Source organism: Crocodylus porosus, unplaced genomic scaffold (assembly GCF_001723895.1).
Source record: "Crocodylus porosus isolate Cpor-Errol unplaced genomic scaffold, CroPor_comp1, whole genome shotgun sequence".
NCBI classification, from domain to species: domain Eukaryota; kingdom Metazoa; phylum Chordata; order Crocodylia; family Crocodylidae; genus Crocodylus; species Crocodylus porosus.
Window position 1 is genome coordinate 7274965 of NW_017728936.1, and position 10641 is coordinate 7285605.

Sequence of the window (10641 nt, forward strand, 5' to 3'; positions counted from 1 at the left end):
CCTGCCCCCCTTTCCCTCGCAGCCAATGGGGAGCGGTGCTTCTGCGCGGCCTGCTGGGAGCTGTGGTCTTGCCCCGCTTTCCTGCCTCACTCCTTCCCGGCGTGCCTCGCTCAGCATGGCGTGAAGGGACGCGGCACGCGCGGGCCCCTGGGAGTTGTAGTCTTTCCGCCCTCCTTCCCGGCATGCCGCGCGCGTCATGGCGTGGAGCGGGCGCTGCGCGGCAGCCGCGCTGCGCGGGGCCCGAGCCTGGGGCAGGTGGCAGGCGCTGGGCCGCCGCGGGGCTGCCTCCTGCATCGACCGTAAGGCTCCGAGAGCGGGGCTGGGGCTGGGCCGCCCTTGGGAGCGGGTTGAGCTTTATCGCGCGTTGCCCTTGCACGTGTGTCTGGGCTGAGTTTAACGTGCGTTGTGCGGTGCAGGGACGCGGGAGCTCTGGCAAGCAGCAGCTCGCTCCTCTCCTTACCGTCGCGGGGAAAGAAGCACGGTGGCTTTCGCGGGCACCATCTGCACTGCCCTGGGTCTGGGGGTCCGTTGCCTCCGCACCGGCGCTTTGTTACAAAACGTGACTTTGTTCTTTATTCCTCGGATGCCGGTTGTCGCACGAGACCCGGTGCTGGGGACGTCCAGCCCCGGTTTAGGCTCCGCTCCGTTCACCTTGTAAGAAAGGCCTCTCCTCCCTGAGCAGCAGGTGGATTATAAGAGTCCGAACCCTTTCGCTCTGCCTGGGGAAGGGTGTTTGCGCCTGAACGAACTTTTTTTTCCCCAATGGTTGGGTTGGTCTAATAAAAGATATAGCACGTACCCAAAAAAAACCTTTTGCTTGCCTGTGTCCTGCGATGAACACAGCTACAACCAAGAACCTTCCTTCCCACGGCGCTCGGCAAACTGAAGTCAGGAGTGTTTTACCCTGCGCTGAAATGAACCCGCTCTTGGGATGAAACACGGCGGGCGGGTGGTGTTCAGTGCTGCGCCACCCTTCGGCGCAGGAGTGATGCAGTCTCCTGTCTCGCTGCACGTGAACGAGGCATTTGGAGAAGCAGAATGTCAGTGTTATCTTGGGGCCAGGATGCAAGAGCTCAGGCTTCTGCTTTTGCAGGTTATCTGGGAGTTGCTTTTGCTGCTGCTTGTGTTTTAAGAGATTCACGTACTGGAAACACTTTAGAGCTACTGCAAGCCTACAGCCCTTGTATAGGGCTCGGCAAGCTTGTAGTAACACACCTGTACTGCAGAGCTGCTCTCCAGCAGAAGTGGGGGAATCAGGAGGTTTTGTTTCTGAAAGGGGCAGGAAACAACCGAAAACGAAACAGTAGGCAGGGTGCTGCTGAGTGTTCCCTCTAACCCGTGCAAAGTGCGCTCTGCGCGGTCGCACTCATGCCGTGCTGCCAGGAGCACCTGCGCGGCCGTGCATGCTGTGCAGCTCAGAGGGAGCGCTGGTGCTTCTCTGCATGGTGAAATGCTAAAAAAGGTTTGAATCTCCTTTTTAGTTCTACATTGTAGCTCCCGATCAGCGACCACAATCTTCTAATGATCCTACTACAGCTACTCCTCGCTTAATGTTATAGTTACTTTCTTGAAAAACGCGACTTCAAGCAAAACGGTGTTAAGCGAATCCAATTACATTGCAACAGTTACGTACCGGCGGGCGGCAGCCAAACGACGTTCTAACCGAACATTGCACGACTTTGAGTATGTTCTCTAATAGATCAGGGATGTAATAACAAAACGTTAACCCGGACGACGTTAAGTGAGGAGTACCTGTACGAGCTCTGTGTCTGTATCAGCATGCTGGGGTATTTGTTCTGCACTGATGTATTGGCAGAGAAAATGCCTAGCGGAGGCTTGCAAGGCTCCAGGTTCATTTGGATACTGGGGCCAAAGAGATCTGGCTTAGGAGAGAGAGATGCAATAACGTTTCGGATTTGCTGTGGGTATGAAGCAAGTGAAACTTTTGCAGCTTTCCCTGAAATGTTGTCTCATCTGCTCTTCCAGCATCCGCAGGTCTGACTGAGGAGCAGAAGGAGTTCCAAAAAGTGGCCTTTGATTTTGCTGCCAAAGAGATGGCCCCTCACATGGCCGAATGGGATGAGAAGGTGAGAGCGCAGCCTAGCTGCCAGCCGCAAAGCAGATGCTTTTTTTGCCCAGTGGCCCCTGCTTCCTTCGGAGCTCATTTTGTCTGCTTTAAATTTAAAGGGCTCATCATTCCTTTTTTAGTATCTTGTTGCTGCCTTAGCCCTCTTCCCTTCTTGCTTAGCACAGCAGTTGCAGCTTACAACGGCTTGTTTGCCTGAGAAAGTGCTGCTGAGGGCAGCTGGGTGGGGTTGCTGGCAGGAGATACTGGTTGGTCTAAAATGGTGCTTTTGATCCCTCCACAAGAGAAGAGAGTAGCTATCTACTTGCCCATCCAGCCAAGTATGCCTTTAAACAGTGAAAGATTAGAATCAGGTTGGTTTTTCCCCAAAGCTGATCTCCTGTTTCTCTCTTTCCTGTCCCCAATAGGAAGTCCTCTGTTGTCACGCCTCTCTTCTGCATCCCTATAGGAAATATTCCCAGTGGAGACGCTGCGGAAGGCAGCCCAGCTTGGGTTTGGTGGGATCTATGTGAAACCAGATGTGGGTGGCTCTGGACTGTCACGACTCGACACTTCCATCATCTTTGAGGCTTTGTCGACAGGATGTACCAGTACCACGGCCTACATAAGCATCCACAAGTGAGTGCACATCTGCATGGGAGGGGTGGCTTGGCTTCTGGGGACAGTGTGGGTGCCTGGCGCTCAAATCTATAACATTCAGGAGTGCTACTCATGTAGCATAAGGACCCTGCATGGACAAGGAGCCGTAGCTATTGATTAGCAATTGGACTGAAGCCCCAGGATGCCAGGCAGAATAATGCCCATTCACGTGGAAGCCATGTTAGCTTGCTGGTGTGGGAAGAGGGTTAAAAGCTGCAAACTTCTTGGTTCTGTTCCTGTCACTGTCACTGCCACTGACTTGCCATACGGCCGAGGACAGTTCCTTTTAACTGTATGCATCCCGGTGATCCCACCTCTACAGCCATTTCTTGCTTTGGTTGTGTGGTGATGGTGCCCCAAAGACTCTGTTCCTATAAGGCTGCCCCCCCTGCCCTGCACTAGATGGCATAATATGGGCTCTGCCTCCCTCTTGGCAGTGTTTTTTCTGTGGAAGTGAGATCTTTGAAAAGATGAGTGAGACTGGAAGTTCTTTTGGTGCAGAGTCCTGGTCCCTGACTGGCTTCTAGGTGGTACTGCAATACAAACAATCAAGAATTCCCCTACTTCTGTTCGTGGGTGCTCTGGCAAACGGAGGAGTGATGAGTTGCTGAAAGTCGCACGTTGAGTTGGTGGCAGTTGAGAATAGATTCCAGATCTCCTGACTCCTAGTCCTGTGCTTGGCGTTTGTGATTCCCGGGAGTTTGAGCCAAGCCATGTGGCATGTGGCAGCTTTGCTCCATTTCAGTGTATGGCAAGGCTGGCTCTTAGATTTGGGTAGCTGAACTCCAGCAGAGCCTGAAAAGCAGAGCCCAGACAAGTCAGCTTTCAAACCTTGCTGCTGTCAGCTGTAGGTTGAGAGCAGGAAGAACCTAGTGCTAGGTTTAGATTGCAGCACCCATGGCTGAGATGGATGTAATCAACCTTCATTCTGGCCCTGCGCTTGCATGCATCTTAATCCCATTTCCTTTCTCCTGGTACAGCATGTGCGCTTGGATGATTGATACGTTTGGGAGCGAGGAGCAGAGACACAAGTTCTGCCCGTCACTCTGTAGCATGGAGAAACTTGCTTCTTACTGCCTGACCGAGCCAGGTGAGCTTCACGTATGAAGAATCCCCTCATGTTCGTGTCTTGTTGCCCAGTGAGGTGCAATGTACTGCTCCTAGTTACAGAAATGCCAGGGAATTGGAAGTGAAGTGTTCAGTATCCCACTGGCCTGAGTAATCAAGAGCTTATGCTTTGAGGTATAAGTGTAGCAAGGGCTGATGCCACAATGTGGTGCATCTCTGTGTGGTGGAAAGGTTTGCTGAGGCACCAGAGGTCAAAACAGCACATTAGTAGGAGGACACAGAGGGATTTGTAGGGTATGTAAATGAGCTGGAATGGCTCTTCAGCCCCTGTTGTTCACCCTGCAACTCCTTCTGCGGCTGCGGGGAGAGACAGCTAATTCCAGGGTAACTGACCAATCTCCATCCAGGGCATTTGGATGTGTCATTTCATGCAGGTCTTGACAGGTTGTGGGCAATCAGGATCCCATGTAGGCTGGAAGAGAGACTAGTTCATCAGCTTGTGATGGTTTGACTGGGATATGTTCAGCTATGGGGTAAAAGGGCTCAGCTTCTACTGAGGTCAGTAGGAATTAGTCTTGTATTCCAGGCACGGCTTTGGCCCTAGAATATGTCTCATGGTTCAGAGCTTGTTGAGTGAAGTGCTGTTCTGTCATCTCATTAATTCCTTTCTCTTCCCACAAACAGGAAGCGGAAGTGATGCAGCTTCCTTGCTAACGTCGGCCAGGAGGAAAGGTGACGCCTATGTCCTTAATGGTTCCAAGGTAGCAGATTTTTTCTTGGAAGCTCCCTGGACTCCATGCTTCGCTAAGAGAGACTTTGCTTGGCTGCCTCTGTCCCCCTCCCCACCTTCCTCTTGTCCCGTCCCTTGACACAGATCCCTTTAGGTCACATCTATAGTGATTCCCCAGGACAGGATTGTTCTGTGTGTTGTATGATCTGGGGATTAAGATAAGCCCTTACGGTCCCTTTCCAATGAGGTTTCTACCCCTTTTCTTGAGCGAGCCGTTCCGCAGCCCAGTTCTTGCTGTTGAGAAGCTCTCACTGTTGTTCAGCCTGAGATTTCCTTTGCTGAACTTCCTCCTGTTAGTCCTTGTGCCCTGATGCTCCCAGACCAGTCCCTCTCCCTGGAATTTCCACACCCTAGCTCCCAGGAAGTGGACACAACTATCACGTTCAGCTCCAATCGGCTGTCCAGCTCCTGGGTTCATCCCGCATCACTCAGGCCGCTTCTCCTGCCTCATGTCCTTTCCTTTGTCTTCTTGCCATTCCTCCACTTGATTCCCTCACCCTTGTCTCAGCTTCTCCTCTTTGTTCTGGGATTATCTTGCAAGAGGATTGATGTGCCCCCCATACTTGATACCAGTTACGATTCCGTCCTCCATCCAAGAGCGATGCAAGCTGTGCTTTGGGGCACTGGTTCCTGCATGTTAATGCAGTCTCTTATTTCACATGTCCTTCACCAGGCCTTCATCAGTGGGGGCGGTGACACGGATGTTTATGTGGTCATGTGTCGTACAGGAGGGCCAGGCCCCAAGGGCATCTCCTGCCTGGTGCTGGAAAAGGGAACTCCAGGGCTCAGCTTTGGCAAGAAGGAGAGGAAGGTGAGAGACTTGTGACATTGTGTGGAGTAGGGGAGGACAGAGGCAGACCAAACTGGAATAGGCCACCCCAGATCCTCTCCTGGATCAAATCATAGCTCCAGTCCCCTGCTGAAAGCTCCTGTTCACAAGTTGGGCTATTTGACCCCTTCAGCAGCACTTCTCAAGCTCAGACCTGATGAGAGTGATCAGCTAGGCTGATAGGAGTGGAAACAGTCTGGTGCTTTGCAAAGCACTAAACTCCCAACCTGAGTGTGACTTGACTGTGTTTCTCTGGAGGTGCAAATCTGATGCACAGAGACTGAGCCACCTAAATTGTAATACACGCTGCTGTCAAAATCCAGCTGATGGGAGCAGTGCATGTGTAGACCTCTAGTTCAGAAAGGCTTGGATGGATGCGTATCAGGCTTTCCAACTAGCCTGGCCGTGGGACTAGGTTGTATGCCTCTTAGTGCTCTGATGCCCCTCAGGTGGTCCATGTTCCCTTCAGACCGTGTGTGAGTTGTCCCTGTCTCTCCCAGGTGGGCTGGAACTCCCAGCCAACTCGGGCAGTGATCTTCGAGGACTGTGCTGTTCCTGTGGCCAATCGGCTGGGAGCTGAGGGACAGGGCTTCGGCATTGCCATGAAGGGACTGAATGGCGGAAGGATAAACATTGGTAAGATCGGTGTTTGAGAGCAAGCCATATCTGCCATTAAGCTGTTCCAGTGGCTGTAACATAATATTCACATTGTGCCCCTGCCAGCTTCTTGTTCTCTAGGAGCTGCTCATGCCTCTGTCCTCTTGGCCCAAGAGCATCTCACAGTCCGCAAGCAGTTTGGGGAACCGCTGGCCAGCAATCAGGTGACTTCACAGAGCCCTCTTTCCAGTTTTGTCCCCCTCCTGCTATCATGCGTACAAGCAACCAGAATGTCCACATCTGGCTTATGGTGCCTCCTGCAAGGAGATGTTGGGAACTGAAATACCTGAGAGCTTTCTTTAGTGCTAATGCTCTTGTACCCTCTCCTGTACTGCCTCTTGTTGATAGAGGTTTAGATGGCAAGGGGGGTGGAGGAATGGTTCTCAAAACACATGGCAGGCAGAAAAACCTTATTGAAGAACTTTTATAATCAGAGACAGATGGATAGTAAGAGACGAATGGAGTTAGAGGGGACTGAGGCATTGACACCGTCTCAGAGTGAGATTTGAGCTTCATGTCCAGGGGAGGCCTTTCCAGAAAGCACCGGGGAAATAAAAACAAAGACAGCGGCCCTGTCAAAGTCAGAGATGGGGAGGCATCAGAAGCTAAGGCTTGGCCTGAAGGAGACTGGGGACAGGACTGGTCACTACCTGGGGTTTCAAACTAGGACCCCACAGAATTGAGGGCTTAACCTGGCCTGCACCTGTCTGCATCTCTCCTGGCAGTACCTCCAGTTCAGACTGGCCGAGATGGCAACGCGTCTGGTGGCAGCACGCCTCATGGTACGAAATGCAGCACAAGCACTACAGGAGGGGCGGGAGGACGCCGTTGCCCTCTGCTCCATGGCCAAACTCTTTGCCACCGATGAGTGCTTTGCGGTAAATTCTCCAGTTTTGCTCTAAGTGTCATGGCTGGAAGTTCAGAGGCTCTTGTAGGATTGATGCTGCTTGGGATGTCAGAAAGTTGCTCAAGGCTGCAGGGTTCCAGCTCAGAGCACAAGGTCTCAGGTCAGACTCCTGGACCCCTTGCAGGCTGGATTCGTGGCCCCATCTAGGATCCCTTGGCCCTGCCCTTGTCCCAGTGCCTTCTGCACTTTCCAGGGGGCCAGAAGCCAAGATACAATTATGTGTCAGGAGGTAAAACATGTATACAGCAGGGGCTTTGCCACATGCTGTTAGTTCTGGTTTAACAAGTGTCACCAGGAATGGGGCATGCACAACACGCTGCCAGTTCACTAAAAGGAAACAATTCTTATTCGTGGATTTTCTTGGCTTGGTCACATCTGGGACTTCTTACAATATCTTGCTGTCAGACTATTGGATTCTTGCTGTCCTTCCAGCATATCTTATACCTAGGATTATATATGCTGGAACAAACTGGTCTTCTAGATGGATACCAAGCCCCTGAAGAGATCTTTTATCCTGACTGGCCACTAGATGGTGATCTGGCACTTTAAATTTGCATCTATACTCAGTAGAAATGAAAAAGTAACTACGTTGGCCAAGTGCATCCTCAGCACTCTGATACTGCAGCATCCACTTTAAAACAGCACTGTTAGCTTAAAATAGCACACTGGGGAAAATGGCACAAGTTTTATGCATTTAGTGGTTAGAGCAGGAGAGACCAGGATTTGTGGCTCCTGGATGCCATGTCCAGCTCTGCCAAGGCTGACAGGATTTGAATCCAGTTTCCTGGGTTCTCATACCAGCTCTGCTACCCTGCGTGAGTCGCACCATCATTTTGCATTTGGCACAGCAACTTTCTCTCCGCTGCAGATCTGTAACCAAGCCTTACAGATGCATGGGGGCTATGGCTACCTGAAAGACTATGCTGTGCAGCAGTTTCTGAGAGATATCAGAGTGCACCAGATCTTGGAAGGTGAGTTGGGATGCCACACACAAAACTGACCGCTGCCTGGTCCTAGTTGTTAGATCTTCCAGCTAGCAGGAAGATCCATAAAGGAGGTCTGAATCTGCTAGTCTACAGCAGATTCCTGAACCCTCAACAGATCTTTCTAACATGATAAAAAAACATTAGAGTTGGAAGAGACCCACACATTTAGCTGTCCCCTGTACAGAATTGCTCCCTGCAGTATATTTTCCAGTATCTTCTCTAAGTCTCCCTCTAAAAGGACTCAGTTGAAGAGGATTCATCCCCTCCGTGGGGAGATTATTTCACAACAGTCTCCCACCAGAGAAGGAGCTCTCCTGATATTCATGCTAATGGTGTCTTGGTTTAATTGTCTATCACGCCTACTGATGCCTGTTATAGTGCTGCCTCCTTAGTCTGTGGTGCTACCCATACTTCAGACATCTGAAGGTACCTGTAAGAATATTTCTCTGGGGCATCGCAGAGCCTGGCTATTGATATCAGCTCTTTAACGTTTCATCTTAAATCAGCCTCTTAATAGTTTGTTTCTCTTTGAACTCCCATCACCTGGCACTGGGGAGTCCAGCAGGGATGTTGTCCTGGCTGCCCTTGACTAAAGGGGACTTTGCAGCTCCCTTTTCCATGATGTGATGCTGCTGCACGTGTAGTTGGTAAAGCAAAGAGTCTCAGAGTAGTTGTGGTTGGCGGTCAGCACCCGCAGAGCTTTGTAATGCCAGTGAGAGCTGGGAGAACTTAGCGCCTCTCTGTGCCAGGCCTTTTAATAAGCAATCTGTTCCCAGGCACATGTATACTACATATGTCCTTGTGCCCACTAAATACCTAGAGCTTCACCATCCATGAAAAGTGTCTTTTTCAGAGGTTAGGCTGGTTTTCAGCAGGTTCTGCATGAGCCTGATAGAGATGCAGGACCATTGCTCTACTAGTTGTGATACTTCTGTTGTGGCTGCTTCCAGCAAGGACTCAGTCCATGGATGGAGGGAGTTCTGGGTTAGATGCAAAAATCCTGTGGACTTTTGATGGGGATCAGTTTGGGGGCCTCATTTAAAATGATGTATTTTTCTCTGTGCCTTCATCCTCCTACAGGTACCAATGAGGTGATGAGGATGATTGTGGCCAGGAGTCTGTTACAAGAGTGAAGCCAGGAGCTGGTCTCTGGCCTCGGTGCACTCCATCGGCTGTAGCACTGTTGGTCTCTTCCCCACCCATAAACTCTTTTGGGAGTGCATCTGCGAGGATGTACCAAAAGAAGCTCTCTTGCTTATTTTCTGATCCCAAGCACAGCTGGATACAACCCACGTGGTGTCCCAGCTGCAGTCGGTGCCTGGCGGAGCTGCTGTTACTAGGCTGGTATAGAGGAGCCTGAAGATGCAGATCACAGACATGAATGCAAGTCTTTGTTCCCGTGTCCTGGTCATGGGCCTTTGCTGTTGCTCTGCTGCTGCTGATGGAAAGAGTAGCTGGGGCATGCAGGCCATTTCCATGCTAAGTCAGGATTAAATCATCCGGCTTGTCGTTTTGTGCACCCTAAGGCCAATGGGGAGGTGCAGCTCATTGCACAACCCTTCTTGGCGTTCGCTAAATGCTTCTGAATCAACAAAACATCCCACTGGAATTACAGGGGGGCAAAGAGTTGCCCTGTTGAACCCAGTGTCTTTCCATTCTGCAGCACAAAGGGGAGGTCAGCTGGGAAGCCTGCCTTACTTGAGGTTTTATGAAGGACAGCCGGCAGCTTGGATCCAGGGCAGCCAGCGGGGGACACTTGGTGCTTACTGGAATCACTGCCTGGTGCTTGGTTAGAATCACAGCTCCTTACGCTTCTCCAAAACAGCGTTGCTTGGTGCTGCCAGCTCCTATTTGATACGCTCCCAGCTCAGGTGCATGGTGGCGGGGGGCGGGGGGTGAGCTGCAGGGCAGGGGCGCGGGTTACCAGGACAGCTGTGCAGCTGCAGTGCAGTGGAGCGTGGGGGCCAAGTTAAGACTTCGATTGTTTGCACTTTTCCTTGCACTTTTTTCTTCTTCCTGGCCTCGGAATCAATAAAGTGTGGACGTCCCATTGGAACGGGTCTTGCAGGCTCCATGCATTCACTGCGCTTTTCCTGTCCTGCCAGCAAAGCCCTTGCTGCTTGATGGCAGTTTAAAACAGCGAGACCTGGACCTGAGTCCAGCAGGTATGCTGGTGAAGGCCCCTGCAGGGGGAAGGCTGCATCTCTCCACAGCCCCCCAGCAAGCGCTGCTGCCTGTGCCTTTTGCAGTCTCCAGTCTGCAAGCAGCACCCTGGGCTGAGCCTGGGGCCCAAGTCCTGCGCACAGCACAGGTTCCCATACATTCGGGTTTTCCCAGCTGTGTCGTCTTTTTCGATCCTTCAGTCTTGTTCCAGGGGGTTTTTGTTTTGTTTTAAATATGATCAGGTGTCTGGGGTTTGGGTCAACTCAAGTTTTCCCTGCACCTCCTGGCTGGCCCTAGCAAGGAGCTGCTGGCAGCGGGGTGGTGATTGGAGGCAGGGTGCACAGAACTGGTCAGCGTGTGGCCAGGCAGGGGGGTGGGAGCAGCTGGATGCAGGTAGGTTTTGGGGGGTTGGATGGCCAGGGCTTGGGGACTGTCTGGAGTGGGGGGATGGTGGGTGCCTGCCAGCACTGGAGGCAGCTGCCCCAGTGCAGGGGCCGCCCCTCTGGCTGAGGAAGG

The 10641-nt window shown here is 51.9% G+C and overlaps 1 protein-coding gene across 1 annotated transcript; it reads left to right on the forward strand.

The window, feature by feature from the left end:
* Positions 1 to 190: 190 nt before the first annotated feature.
* ACAD8 (acyl-CoA dehydrogenase family member 8) lies at positions 191 to 10018 on the forward strand. The gene is made up of 11 exons (XM_019547033.1): positions 191 to 299; positions 1987 to 2087; positions 2535 to 2704; positions 3706 to 3815; positions 4478 to 4554; positions 5257 to 5394; positions 5913 to 6048; positions 6136 to 6233; positions 6795 to 6947; positions 7845 to 7947; positions 9043 to 10018. Exons 1-11 carry the CDS (start codon positions 197 to 199, stop codon positions 9093 to 9095), a joined length of 1242 nt encoding a protein of 413 aa, XP_019402578.1. The 5' UTR covers positions 191 to 196; the 3' UTR covers positions 9096 to 10018.
* Positions 10019 to 10641: the final 623 nt, after the last annotated feature.

What these genes read in the sequence shown, in the direction of transcription:
- ACAD8 (XM_019547033.1), top strand. Translation starts at nt 197, where the DNA reads ATGGCGTGGAGCGGGCGCTGCGCGGCAGCCGCGCTGCGCGGGGCCCGA. An exon ending in TGGCCGAATGGGATGAGAAG is followed by an intron (nt 2,088 to 2,534) that starts GTGAGAGCGCAG and finishes GCATCCCTATAG; the next exon opens with GAAATATTCCCAGTGGAGAC. An exon ending in TTACTGCCTGACCGAGCCAG is followed by an intron (nt 3,816 to 4,477) that starts GTGAGCTTCACG and finishes TCCCACAAACAG; the next exon opens with GAAGCGGAAGTGATGCAGCT.